Raw genomic sequence first — 14,917 nt, 5'->3', positions numbered from 1 at the left:
ACTGCCAGGGGCTGGACAGGACCTCGAAAGATCATCCAGTCTAACCCCCCTGCCGGAGCAGATCACACAGGAACAGCATCACAGTACATTAGAGATTGGAAGGGACCTACAGACATCATCCAGTCCAACCCCCCTGCCAAAGAAGGATCACCCAGGGGAGTCTGCACAGGAATGCATCCAGGTGGGTTTGGAAAGTCTCCAGAGAAGGAGACTCCACAACCTCTCTGGGCAGCCTGTTCCAGAGCTCTGTCACCCTCACTGTAAAGAAGTTTCTCCTCATGTTGAGGTGAAACCTTCTATGTTCAAGTTTGTATCCATTGTTCCTTGGCTTATTACTGTGCACCACCCAAAAGAGCTTAGCCCCCTCCATTTGACACCCACCCCTCAGATATTGATAGACATTGATCAGATCCCCTCTCCGTCTTCTCCAGACTACACAGCCCCAGGGCTCTCAATCTCTCTTCACAGGGAGATGCTCAAGTCCCCTAAGCATCCTGGTGATTCTGCCACTTTGCTCTGCTCTGGTGAGACCTCACCTGGAGTACTGTGCACAGCTCTGGAGCCCTCAAGATAGGAAGGACATGGACCTAATGGAGCAGGTCCAGAGGAGGGCCACAGAAATGATCAGGGGCTTGGAACACCTCTGCTATGAGGACAGGCTGAGGGAACTGGGGGTTTACAGCCTGGAGAAGAGGAGGCTCCAGGGACACCTAATAGCAGCCTGCCAGTACCTGAAGGGGGCTACAAGAAGGCTGGAGAGAGACTGTTTGCAAAGGCCTGCAGTGACGGGACAAGGGTAAATGACTTCACACTAGAGAAGAGCAGATATAGATTGGATGTTAGGAACAAGTTCTTTACTATGAGAGTGGTGGAACACTGGAACAGGTTGTCCAGGGAGGTGGTTGGGGTCCCATCCCTGGAGATATTCAAGGTGCGGCTTGACAGGGCTCTGGGCAACCTGATCTAGCTGAGGATGTCCCTGCTGACTGCAGAGGGTGTTGGACTGGATGACCTTCAGAGGTCCCTTCTAACCCAGACCATTCTATGATTCAGACAGGCTGGGTTTATTGTAAAGAGCAAACAGCTGAGACCTTTCTGACCAAGCAGTCAGGGCATTCCTCTGCTGCAGAGAAAGCAAACCTCAGGGTGAAGCAATGGGTACCCAGCAGAAAAATTCAATGCAATAAGTAATCAGAATTTGGTTCAAGAGATGGCAGCCCTCTCCTCAACAATACACTGGCAGGGAACCTGACAGGCCAGGGCCTGCAACACAAGAACTTCAGATGTTTATACTGCTCCTGAAACTGCTTTCAAGAAAAGGATCCCTCTTCAACAGAGTCCTAAAAGAGATGAGAAACTATCTGGATCAAAATCAGAAGATTTCCCAGGTTAATCACAAGGACACACAGTAAAGAAAATTCAGTTTATTGCTCTATGATATGGAAATATTTGAGTGCTGCTAGAAGTAGAATTAAATAAATCTTTTCTTTCTTTCAAATGACTGAAAGTAGATCTATCAAAAAAACGTTCACTTAAAGGAACACTAAACTACAAGCACAGACCCAAGGCAAGGGGCTTTCTAGTTAGAACTACAGGCAATGGGACACCCAGCTTAAGTTGTGGCAAAGTGACAATAATTGAAATCACAGATCACAGGATATTAGAGGTTGGAAGGGACCTCTGGAGATCTTCCAGTTCAACCCCCCTGCCAGAGCAGGACCATAGAATCTAGCACAGGTTGCACAGGAACACATCCAGACAGGGCTTGAAAGTCTCCAGAGAAGGAGACTCCACAACCTCTCTGGGCAGCCTGTTCCAGTGCTCTGGGACCCTCACAGTAAAGAAGTTCCTCCTCATGTTGAGGTGGAACCTCCTGTGCTGGAGTTGATATCCATTGCCCCTTGTCCTATCACAGGGTACAGCTGAGCAGAGACTGTTCCTTCCTTCCTGATACCCAGCCCTCAGATATTCATAGACATTGATTAGATCCCCTCTCAGTCTTCTCCAGACTAAACAGCCCCAGGGCTCTCAGCCTCTCCTCATCAAGCAGTGCTCCAGTCCCTTCAGCATCCTTGTAGCCCTCCATTGGACTCTCTCAAGTAGATCTCTGTCCCTCTTGAATTGGGGAGCCCAGAACTGGATGCAATATTCTGGTGTGGCTTCACCAAGGCAGAGCAGAGGGGGAGGAGAACCTCCCTGGCTCTGCTGGACACACTCCTCTGAATGCACCCCAGGATCCCATTGGCCTTCCTGGCCACAAGGGCAAATTGCTGTCCGACAGACAACCTGTTGTCCACCAAGACTCCCAGGTCTTTCTCCTCTATGAAGAGACTAAGGAACAGAGTTTTTGATACCAGTAGTGCAGCCTCCCATTCCTGCCATGCATTTGCACTGGTGCCCCTCACCCCCCCAGAACAGCTGTTACCATGGAAGGCCATTGTCTGCAGCAACCGATCAGCCACTTCTTGAGGGAACATCCCTGGCTCCTGCAAGCACAGTGTCCCATCCTGCCTCTCCGTGCAGAACTTCTCTAGGTTGGCAGTCAGGAAATTCAAACAGATATCAAGCAAAGAGTAAGGAGAAGCTTCCTCCTGTCATATGCAAAACACAACAAAACAGAGGAGAGTTAGTTCAGGCATTTTCACATAATCACAGAAACCTTTAGGTTGGAAAAGACCCTCAGGATCATCAAGTCCAAGCCAGAACCCTACTCTACAAAGTTCACCCCTAAAACATATCCCCAAGCTCCACATCCAAACAGAATCACAGAAACATTCAGCTTGGAAAAGCCCCTTCCATTGCTCTCTCATGGGAGATCATAGGCAAAGCATTCTTTTTTGTTAGTCTGATCCTCACTGTAACAGGCAAATATTACATAAGGAAACATCTCCCTTAGGGCCACACCAAGTCAGGTCACACAAACTGATGGGCATTCCCTTCCCCAGTCACTCCTAGAGCCACACTCAGCCTGGTCTGCTGTGCTTGAGCCCTGCTTGCATTCAGAGAGGAAGAGAAATAATTGCTAGTAAAGTCATTTCACAGTACATTAGAGGTTGAAAGGGACCTCCAGAGATCACCCAGTTCCACCCCCCTGCCAAAGCAAGATCACCTAAGGTAGTCCACACAGGAATGCATCCAGACAGGTTATGAATGTTTCCAGAGAAGGAGACTCAACAACCTCTCTGGGAAGCCTGTTCCAATTTGAATGTGTGAAGTCTAGTAGAAATTAATCAAAACAGACTGAAAGAAGATTTGAAGTCAGATTTTACTTCTTGATTTAAACTATTTCCTTTCAGTGAAGTCAACCCATATTACAAGGCTACTATTAGAAATGCAGGAAAGTTTAATATGTCCTTGGGAGCAATTTTTGATGCTGAGAACAGCAGGTACAGCGCAGATCCAAAAAAAAAAAAAAAAAAAACGAAACTCAAAACCAACTAATTTACTTCCAAATTTTGTGAAGCAAAAAAGTAACAACTATTACAGCTTTCCTTCTGGTTACTGAAACCAGTTCCCTCCTCTTTACGCTATGCACCTGAAAATCACCCAGAGTAGAACCCTGGGAAGAAAGGACCAGGCAGGACATGAACTTGAACATTCCCTTCAGAGTTTGAGACTGTATTGATTGAACTCTGGGTAGAAAGGACCAGGTAGGACATGAACTTGAACTTTTCCATCAGAGTTTAAGACTGTATTGATTGACACAGGAAGATCTCTGAGGATTTTGCTGCCATGGCTAATAATAGCCAACTGTTTCCAGTCACACACATCCATCAACATCAAGAATGACTCCAGCATTGTGAATCATCCCAGCAGCACACAGGGCAGGCCAAGTGACTGGTACACACTCCCCCAGACACTCTGGGAATAACAGCATCAACTAATGCCAGATCTCATCCATAGGAAAAATTCCATCTTGCCTTTTCTGCTGAAAGCTCTGCAGAAATTCGCCTCTCTCTCCTGGCTCACATCACTTCTGTTGCTTCATTTGCCCAGTATGTTCACCACAGAAATAAACCAAAATAGAAGAAACATAAAAGAAAATGACAGAAATAACTCTTAGAAGATAAAGTGCATGTATTTGAAGCCCGGAAGGTACCACATTAGGGCAAAGATGGAATGGAGCTGCCTTTACCGAGTCAGGTTACAAGAAGGACAGAGAGAGACTGTTTGCAAAGGCCTGCAGTGACAGGACAAGGGGCAATGGCTTCAAACTAGAGCAGAGCAGATTTAGATTGGATGTTAGGAACAAGCTCTTTACTATGAGGGTGGTGGAACACTGGAACAGGTTGCCCAGGAAGGTGGTTGAGGCCCCACGCCTGGAGATATTCAAGGTGAGGTTTGACGAGGCCCCGGGCAGCCTGATCTAGTTGGGGATGTCCCTGCTGACTGCAGAGAGGCTGGACTGGGTGACCTTTGAAGGTCCCTTCCAGCTTGGACCATTCTATGTATTGACAACAATAAGAGACACAGTTTAATAGCTCCTGAAGACTTAGGTGCAGGCTTGAGAACTAGAAACTCCACACTATTCCAATTCTGCAGCTTCCAACTCCACCTTTGACTCCATTTTGCCAAGTGCTTCATTTTTATCACTTTTTTAAGAGCCTGATTATTGCATCTTAGTGTTGAAGCAAGAGGAGTTATTTTGTGATGCTGCTTGCTCACATTACCAGGAAACAGCAACTTTGGCTGCTTCCAGTCTTAACCTGATACGAAGAGGAAACACAGAATTTGGAACTGTGAACATCTTTTGTTTCTTTAGAACGTGCAGCAGTGCCTGAAGTGCTCCTGAAGAGACAAAAGAACCAATTATTTTTAAATATTTTTTTTTAAATGAGAGAAAACATTTTCTTTTCAACCTGAAATTAATACACATAGCCAGAACTTGTATGACAAAAAGCAAAGTCCTTGCTCAAAGGCACATGAAAATTATTCCCACTGAAGCAAAGACATCCTGATCTCCCAACAGAGTTTGTGTTTCCAATTTGCTGCTTAAATATAATAAAAGCCCAAGACTGGCTGTCTTCAGGCTTTCTGGCACTGCTCCATAATTTCTGCCAGAAAAGCTAAAACAATTTTATATATATATAAAAGTGAGTAAACTCAACAAGAATTTTTAGCCTTGCAGATAGGCTGCTAGCATATGACTCAGAAAGCTTTTTTTTTTTTTTTTAGCCAGTACCTCCAATCTGTAATTTGGAGATGCCATTTTAATTGTCATATAAAGCAATCCTTCTAGAAGCCTATACAGGACATCTCCATATAGTAAGAAAAAACCCAACCAATAATCCACAAGCAGCGATCAATTACACTTGAAAACAGCACAGAATCTCTTGTATTCACTTCTATCAGTGAGAGGAGATATATTTGTAGTGTTTCTTCAACTCTGCCCTAGTTTCTCTACTCTGCCCTGGTGGAATATTGCATCTAGTTTTGAGCTCCCCAGTTCAAGAGGGACAGGGATCTACTTGAGAGAGTCCAAGGGAAGGCTACAAGGATGGTGAAGGGACTGGAGCACTGCCTGATGAGGAGAGGCTGAGAGCCCTGCAGCTGTTTGGTCTGGAGAAGAGGAGACTGAGAGGGGATTTAATAAATGGTTATAAATATCTGAGGGCTGGGAGTCAAGAAGGAGGGGACAGGCTCTGCTCAGTTGCACCCTGGGATAGGACAAGGGGCAATGGATATAAACTCCAGCACAGGAGGTTCCACCTCAACATGAGGAGGAACTTCTTCACTGTGAGGATCCCAGAGGACTGGAACAGGCTGCCCAGAGAGGTTGTGGAGTCTCCTTCTCTGGAGACTTTCAAACCCTATCTGGATGTGTTCCTGTGTGACCTGCACTAGATTCTATGGTTCTGCTCTGGCAGGGGGGTTAGACTTGATCTCCAGAGGTCCCTTCCAACCCCTAACATCCTGTGATCCTGGGAACTCGTTGCCAGAAGGCTGAAGAAACACCTAAGGAAGGCTCCTGGGGTAAGCTGGGCAGAAGCAAACACTGTTATCTGCATCTAATAAAGTCCCTTTGCAAGCACCATAAAAGCAGTTTCCTGGAGTGACTGCTGCTGAAACAGAGCAGCCTTAATGCAGTCTATAAACCTTTTATGCGAGTCGGTGGCACTTCTTTTCTCAGCTTCTCTTTACTTAATGACAATACTGTCCAGTTAAAGACCTCTCAGTACAAGCCTTCTGCTGTGTTCAAGCCCTTGGCAGGTTAGGATTGAAGTGGTTCCTTCCTCTAGCTGTGCTTTTGAACTTCATCTTGAAAACAAACCTGGCACTTTCTCATTAGACACTGCCAATGTGTGTCAGCCCCAGTACTGCATTTCTTTTCATTTTTAGTAAAGATCACCCAGCAATACTTGAGTAGAACTTCTATTATGTCCAGCTGATGTTTTCATAGCCATCTTAATTATCTGGTATTTCCATGGAACCTCAGTTTCTTCCATTCTATCAAATCAATTCAGTGGCCAGAAAAATAAATAAAATAAAATTAAAATAAAATAAAATTAAAATAAAATAAAATTAAAATAAAATAAAATTAAAATAAAATAAAAAAAGGTTAAAAAGTGTTAAAAAGTGTTAAAAAGTGTTAAAAAGTGTTAAAAAGTGTTAAAAAGTGTTAAAAAGTGTTAAAAAGTGTTAAAAAGTGTTAAAAAGGTAAAATAAGAGTACAATAAAAATAAAATTAAAATTAAATAAAATTCCCCAGAAGGCAGAATTGCACAGAACATGATGCAAGCCTGGGTGTCTTCCTCAGCTAAAACACAGATAAGAAGGAGTGACACATCTAAAAGCAGTACAAAAAGCAGAGTAACTGGACTTAGATAGGGCTTTTGAAGCCTTGTGGAAATTAACTCTTGTTAAAAGACAGCTTTAAAAGTGCTCAGTTTAACCAAGGCAAAGTGTCCAGGAGGGTGTTGGGAATAAACTGCCTGGCTGCTGGCATCTAACAGTAACCCAAGCCATCAGCAGAGTGAAATGCAATACCTGCTTCAACCAGATGGCACCCAGTGAGCTCATAGCTCCCAACACTGCTGCAGTTCTCTACCTTCCACAGCTTGCTTTAAAAACTCCTTGAATTTAGGGTTGCTGGGATCTATTTAATCTGGATTTCAATAAGCAGATAATAGAAATAAAAAAACAAACCAAAACAAGAGCTTTAAGGGACATACTGACGTATCTGGAATAAACTAGCAAATCTTATGCCCAACACTACGCCTAGATTAAGTGGCTGTGAGTATCAAAACAAAATCCTGTTCCTCTAGGGAAGCATCACCACACAACCATCTACTTATACAGTAACTAAAACAGAGACAGGTTGAACTGATCCTTTCCATCAGGAGTGTCACAGAATCACACAAACATGCAGGTTGGAAAAGCCCCTCAGCATCACCAAGTCCAATCCAGAACCCTACTCTACAAGGGTCACCCCTAACCATAGCCCCAAGCACCACATCCAAACCACCTTGAAAGACATCCAGGCCTGGGGACTCCACCACCTCCCTGGGCAGCACATTCCAATCCCTGACCACTCTTGCCATGAAAAATTTTTTCCTAATGTTCAGTCTAAACCCAGTCACAGCTTGAGGCCATTCCCTCTTGTTCCATCACTAATCACCTGTGAGAAGAGACCAGCACCAACCTCTCCACAAGGTCCTTTCAGGTAGTTATAGACAGCAATGAAGTCTCCCCTCAGCCTCTTTCAAACTAAGCAGCCCCAGTTCTTTCAGTTGCTCTTCATCAGAGTTATTCTCCAGGCCCTTCACAGCTTCCTTGCCCTCCTCTGCACTGGCTCCAGCACCTCCACATCTCTCTGGGATTGAGGTGCCCAAAACTGAACACAACACTCAAGGTGTGGCCTCACCAGAGCTGAGTACAAGAGGACAATCACCTCCCTACTCCTGCTGGACATAGCATATCTAATCCCAGCCAGGCCACTTGGGCACACTGCTGGCTCTTATTCAGTTGCTCGTCAATTCGAACCCCCAGGTCCCTTTCTGCCAGACAGCTTTCCATGTCAATCTACTGTTGCACAAAAAGTGAAGTCCCCTGCTATGGGGGCCTTGTGCACTACAGGGGCTGTGATCCTACCAAATCCAGCCTGAAACATTAATTCCTTCTGGCTTTGTGTCTCACTCATTAAAAATCAAACCTTTTTTTTTCCATAGGTGGGGTGTGTGTTTTATTTCCCCCTCAGTAAACCAGTATAAAGCACTGGAAGAGAACTACCCATTTCAGCTCCAACAGAACCACTTCTGCAATGTGCTCCCCAGTTTTTGTACCTGACTGCAGACTCAGTATGACAAAATCCAAAGGTGGAAGGTGTCCATGCAGGCCTGTCTCAAAGGCGGTGATGGGATACAGGATGAGGCACTTTTCAAACTGTGGCAGTTACTGCTCTCAACAGGTCAGCAGGAAAGTAAGAGGCAATTCAGAGCCTCAGTCTTTGGTGCTGGTCACACTATGTTTCTAACTGTTTTCCACTCTCCACAGTCCCAAAACTTTGCTTACTTGAAACAGGCATTCTTAAAAAGATCAAGAAATAGCAGCTGAAAGAATGGTCATCAAAACTCTTCCGTAAAGGCAAGGCAGTGAAAAATTAACTATTCCACAATCTAGGTTATGAAGAATGCTTATGCTTTGAAGAAAGCTCAAGGCTGGATTATGTTCAAAAAACAAATCTAACACTAACTATTCCAGCAGAAGTGGGAACACACTGGTTAAAGTTGTTGGCCATACAAAGCTGGCAGGCATCGTAAGAGGTATGAAACTAAATAGTGCCACATTAACCTACAGGGAGGCCATTTATTTCAGGATCAATGTGAAAAACTTCAGATATGAGTTCAGCAAGTAGAAATATGACTGAAGAACCTGAATGGTTTGCTTAACCACAAGAAAATAGTGTGAGGCAGCCAAAGAAGGCATCAGGAGAAGCATTATGTCATCTCTTCAGACACACAGAGATCTCACGAGGCTATTTCAATTAAGAGATACCTGCACCATTTCAGTTTGAACATAACAGCTACCAGAATGCTCTGGAGGAAAATAATCATCTTGGGAGTAGGGAAGGAAAAAAAAAACAACACCCTGCTTTTCTTAGCCTTGCAGATTAAGAGGCGAGAGATACAAATGCTGCCTATAAATACAGTACTGTGAATAAAAGCTATAGATGAAAATACAGCTAGTGAGATGAAGCACAGCAACGAGGGGGTACGAAAATGCCATGAACTCGAATTTTGCCACAAACTCAGATGTCTGGAGATCTAAAAATATCAGACAATGAAGTCCTATCCTAGTCTGCTGAACAGAACAGGGGGACAAAAGACAAAGTTTATTATGGGATTAAATTAAATCGAGCTTTCAATAATACGGGACAAGCGTAGATAACCCAGGGAGCTCCTGCCAGTCCTTTCAAAGCAAATATGCACACTCATCTCTCAGAGAGGCTAGCAAAGCAGCACCCACATGCTGTGCTCCGAGGCCTGCCTGCAACAGACCGGCAGTCCCCGGCCGCCAGCTCCGGCCAGCTCCGGCAAGCTCCACGCTGCGAGCGCCCGGTACCGCATGGGGCAGCGAGGGCCAGGCACCGTGCGTGCCGCAGGTCCCCCGCTTGTAGGGGCAGGGCTTTTTCCAGACGGCCCCCGTACAAAGCACGCCCCGGTGGAGCCGGCGCTGTGTGAGGGCTGCCCTGCGCCCAGGCCGGGGGGAGGCACAGGCGGCTGCCCCGACTTGCCCTGCCCTTCACGCCGGCCAAGGAGCGCTTCCCGCCGGGCTGCCCACTACTCCTGCGTGGCGGGAAGCCGCCGGTCCGCGGCCCCACAAGGTGCTGCTGAGAGGAGCTGGCCAGCGGCAGGCAGGCCAGGCCGGCCATCACCCTCTGGCGATGCCGGGACACATGGGGAAAGGCTGCTCCTCCGCACCGCGCCGGGCTCCAGCCTGGTCTCGGCTGGGTCTCGATCGTCCTTTTACATAATCGGCAGGGCGGCAGCCGCGGCGGTTACACAACGCGAGGGGGGCGAGAGCTGCCGGCCCGGCTCCGTGTGTGCGTGAGGGGCCGGAGCCACCGCGGCCCCCGCAGGGTCGCTGCCGGCTCTGGCCCGCGGCGGCGGGAGGTGAAGGGGGCACGGCGCGCACCGGGGCCCGCTCCGGCCAACGGCCTCACCTGCCTGAGGGAGCGGGACCCGCGGCGCCGCCATAGCGACCCCTTCCCCTCCGCTGCCCTCGGCCGGCCGCTGTCACCCTGGGGCAGGGGGCTGCCTGCCCGACCGTCCCCTCCACTTCCCTCCTCACCCCTCGGGGGCTCCTCGGCCCGGCGTTGCCCGCGGCGCTCACTCACCATCGTGGCGCTGGGTGCCGGCGGCGAGCGCCCAGCGAGCCGGGTCCCGGCAGCCTGGCTCCTTTTTTTTTTTTTTTTTTTTTTTTTAATTTTTCCCTTCCCCCAGTTTTTTAGCACACCCCCTCCCCCCCCCCCCCCCGACCCGGAAGTGAATCTGCCTCAGCCGGCCGGGAAGCAACGCCGAGCCCGCCTCCCTTAAAGGGGCCGCGCCAGGAGCACACCGTCTGCCCCCGACCAGTGGGAACCGCCAAATCTAGGTTAGGGGTGAAAAGCGTCAAGTGTCGGAAGAAGGGGCTGTAGGACAACGAACCGTACTGGCCTGGCCTGTTACAGTGTGAGACGTTCCCTGACGCCAAGTTGCTTTCATTTTGGAGCAGAGATAAATCAGCACGAGGATGATCAGAGGGCTGGAGCACCTCTCCTATGAGGACAGACTGAAAGAGTTGGGGCTGTTCAGTCTGGAGAAAAGGCGGCTCTGAGAAGACCTTATTGTGGCCTTCCAGTATCTTAAAAGGGCCTACCAGAAAGCTGGGGAGGGACTTTTTAGGGTGTCAGGTAGTAATAGGAATGGAGGGAATGGAAAAAAACTAGAAATGGGTAGATTCAGATTGGATGTTAGGAAGAAATTCTTCCCCATGAGGGTGCTGAGACACTGGAACAGGTTGCCTAGGGAGGTGGTGGAAGCCTCATCCCTGGAGGTTTTTAAGGCCAGGGTGGTTGTGGCTCCGAGCAACCTAATCTAGTGTGAGGTGTCCCTGCCCATGGCAGGGGGTTGGAACTGGATGATCCTTGAGGTCCTTTCCTACCCTAACGATTCTATGATTCCCGGTGGGTCTGTCCCAGCAGAAGCAGCTGTGTGGCGGTTCTTTGCCTTTGGGTAAACTCACACAGCCAGGAATTCAGCATCAGCTTCATGCTTGTTGCTCACAGATCAGCCTCTGTATTTTCAATGTCTCCTGCCCGAACTAGTTTATTTGGGCAATATGGGCAGTAAACTGCTCTGGTACAATAGGGTTTGCCACCTGCTTCAAAGTCAGAGAGGAGCTTTGCCATAAGCTTTCACACAAAGTCATTCCAGGTTTCAGATACAGTAGCGGTGATGAAAATCTGCCTCCCAACAAATATGTGTTATATAATGTATTGTTGGTAAAGAGAACACAGTTGCTTTTTGTTTCAAGATACGAAGTAAAGAGTGATGCAATTACCTAGCCCAAGTGCAATAAAATCATAAAGACTACTGTTAAACCTTGTGCCCTTGTGGCCAAAAGAGCCAATGGCATCCTGGGGTGCATCAAGAAAAGTGTGGCCAGCAGGTCTAGGGAGGTTCTTCTCCCACTTTACTCTGCCCTGCTAAGATCTCGCCTGCAGTACTGTGTCCAGTTTTGGGCTCCCCAGTTCAAGAGAGACAGAGATCTGCTGGAGGGAGTCCAACAGAGAGCCACGAGGATGATTAGGGGACTTGAGCATCTCCCTGTGAAGGAAGACTGAGAGCCCTGGGGCTGTTTAGTCTGGAGAAGACTGAGAGGGGATCTGATCAATGTCTATCAATATCTGAGGGGTGGGTGTCAAGTGGAAGGGGCCAAGCTCTTTTTGGTGGTGCGTAGTAATAAGCCAAGGAACAATGGATAGAAACTTGAACATTGAAGGTTTCACCTCAACGTGAGGAGAAACTTTTTACAGTGAGGGTGACAGAGCACTGGAACAGGCTGCCCAGGGGGCTTGTGGAGTCTCCTTCTCTGGAGACTTTCAAAACCTGTCTGGATGCATTCCTGTGCAGACTCCCCTGGGTGATCCTGCTCTGGCAGGGGGTTGGACTGGGTGATCTCTGGAGGTCCCTTCCAATCTCTAATATTCTGTGATGCTGTGATACCTTCTAAAGAATTGATGATTCTGTATACAGCAGCTTTGACTAATGGCTGGTTGCAAACCAGGCAAAACAAACATTAAGGACATCTGCTGAAAGAATCCATCGTTACAGGATGACCAAATATTCTACAGATGTTATCAACCACAATTCTACCTGTTTAGGGATTACACAGCAAATGTCAGTTATAGCCCAAAGTCTTTCAATTATGATACTGATGTACAGAAAGCAGATTATGTGCTCAGGGTCTAACAAGAACAGAATCAAAAGTCCTCATGTTCTGAATCTGACCACTTAAAAATCTAATCCATATAGAAGAAATAATTTATGTAATTATGGACAGAAATTATTTTAGATTAAGGAAGGGCTAGCACTGTTAGTCCACCACATGTTTCTTCCACCTCCTAATGTCTTTTGGAGCTTCCAGACTGTTCTTTCTGTGCAGTCAGTCACTCCAATGAGTGTCACCAGATGTCCTGTCTTTGCCTTCTTTTTCTCATTCCATCTGCATTTACCACAGGAACTGTCTCCTTTTCTCCTGCCCAGATTCAGACAGTTAAAAATTTTGAAACAACAACCTGATTCCCTGCTCTCAGTGCCTGTTCTTGGCCTGCCCCACTGTACCTGAGACTTGCATCAGCAAATGAAGCTTCTCTGCACCAAAGTTGTTCTTACTATGGAGAGGCCGTATGGTTGAGTTGGCACTGACTCAACCTTGGCACCAGAAACAGCAAAGACAAAATCCCAGGAAGAACAGACTCTTAGGGACTGAAATGAACAAACTCAAAGGTTTTCTACTGAGCCTGTGCAAACTGAAAGTTTTCAAAGCCAGGTTTTCAGAGAAACAGGACTGCTAGTACAGAGGTAGCTCATCTTCCACAGGCCTTCTCCAGAACAGAGGACATAAAAATTCTCAGGTAGCAGTCAGCAGAGGCCATCTACGTGGGTCTTACCTGCCTTCTCACAAGCACCTCCGTGGGTTTGGTGGATATCTTTTGAAAACAAGATTTTAACTTCACGTGGACAATGTGTTCACGTGAACCCCATCCAGACCCAACACGGAGAAGTTGTGGTGCAATACTTCGAGGTTCCAGCAGGTGGCGCCACCCGCTTGGCCAGCAACGGTTCTTAGGGAGCCTATGCCCAAGATTTAATCGAGTTTTATTTAGCTCCAAAGCTTGGCAAACTGTCAATATATTACTGCAAGAATTTGGGACAAAGCATTCTCAAGTATTCTTTACAATTAATTTTAACTGTTCTTTGAAATTCATTTTAAATCTAATCAATTTGCCATGTACATTTGCAGTGTAGTATGATAGGTTTGGGTGGGAGGGCAATTTTAAAGGTCTAGTTCAACCCCTCTGCAGTCAGCAGGAACATCTTCAGCTAGAGCAGGTTGCTCAGAGCCCTGTTCAACCTGGCCTTGAATCTTTCCAGGGCTGGGGCATTTACCATGTCTGGGCAACTTGGGCCATTGTTTCACCATGTATCATAAAAATTTCTTCTCTTTTAGTTTAAAACCATCGCCCCTTGTGCTGATGCCACAGACCCTGATAAAAAGATTGCCCCCATCTTTCTTATAGCCCCTTTTAAGCACTGAAAGGCTGCTGAAAGGTCTCCCCTGGAGCCTTCTCCAAGTGTGAGTAACCTCAACTCTCAGCCTTTCTTCACATCAGAGGTATTCCAGCCCTCTGGACCTGCCAAGAGCAGCAACCCCCCAGTTCTAAAATCGAGTTGAAAATTATTTTTGCAGTTAATCCCAGACAAAAATACACTGGCAGCAGGTTGGGAAATGATGAAGCAGCCCTGGCTGCGTATGGCATTGCCTCAATTTAAGGAATTGGGTGTCCTACAGAAGACCTCAGAAATATGGATCCAGTGGTGCAAAACTCTGGAAGTTAAAAACTAAAAATGTGTTACTGCTTGAAACCTCAGACACGGCCGTCAGTCTCTGGTCACCCTGAGAGGTGGAGATGAGAGAAAGCAGGCAGACACAGAACTTCCCCACTGAGCCGTCTGTGATCCGAACGGGCATCGGTCAGTACCTTGCGGTGGCGGTGCGCAGAGAAGGAGGATGAACCGGGGAAAGAGACGGAAAGAGAGGATGAACCAGGGAAAGAGAGGATCATAGAACCACAGAATCGTTAGGGTTGGAAGGGTCCTCAAGGATCATCTAGTTCCAACCCCCCTGCCATGGGCAGGGACGCCTCATACTAGATCAGGTTGCTCACAGCCACATGCAGCCTGGCCTTAAAAACCTCCAGGAATGAGGCTTCCACCACCTCCCTGGGCAACCTGTTCCAGTGTCTCAGCGCCCTCATGGGGAAGAATTTCTTCCTAACATGCAATCCCTATCTACCCATTTCTAGTTTTGTTCCATTCCCCCTAGTCCTATCATTACCTGACACCCTAAAAAGTCCCTCACCAGCTTTCTTGTAGGCTCCCTTAAGACACTTGTAGGCGCCCTTAAGATAGGATGAACCGGGGAAAAGGAGGGTGAACCGGGGAAAGAGAGGGAAAAAGAGGATGAACCGGGGAAAGAGAGGATGAACCGGGGCAGAGGCGGCCCGCTGCTCGCTGGCGCCTGGCGGTGCCGCAGCGATCACTCAGCATGCTGGATCAAGCGCCGAATCGATCGCTCGGCGCTCGGGGCAGGCGCCGAATCGACTACTCGGCGGTGGCTGGCGAGCCTGCGCGGCGGCCCGGTCGGCTCCGGC

General features: G+C 47.5%; 1 protein-coding gene across 2 annotated transcripts in view; it reads right to left on the bottom strand.

The window, feature by feature from the left end:
* LOC128969227 (protein zyg-11 homolog B) overlaps positions 1–10,381 on the bottom strand; it is a 31,122-nt gene extending 20,741 nt beyond the window's left edge. Inside the window, exons 1-2 of one of the 2 annotated variants that reach the window (XM_054383959.1) lie at positions 10,337–10,381; positions 2,426–2,591 (exon numbers count right to left, since the gene is read on the bottom strand). In XM_054383959.1, the coding sequence (XP_054239934.1) occupies positions 2,426–2,591; positions 10,337–10,339 (169 nt within the window). In that variant the 5' untranslated portion in view covers positions 10,340–10,381. Of the gene's footprint in view, positions 1–2,425; positions 2,592–3,484; positions 3,587–10,336 lie in introns of those variants that run through there. The other variant, XM_054383958.1, reaches the window with a different exon arrangement.
* Positions 10,382–14,917: the final 4,536 nt, after the last annotated feature.

This window comes from Indicator indicator, chromosome 10, assembly GCF_027791375.1.
Source record: "Indicator indicator isolate 239-I01 chromosome 10, UM_Iind_1.1, whole genome shotgun sequence".
In the NCBI taxonomy this organism is placed as follows: Eukaryota; Metazoa; Chordata; class Aves; order Piciformes; family Indicatoridae; genus Indicator; species Indicator indicator.
The sequence above is the reverse complement of the archived record's forward strand: the minus strand, read 5'-3'. Positions and strand labels throughout refer to the sequence as shown.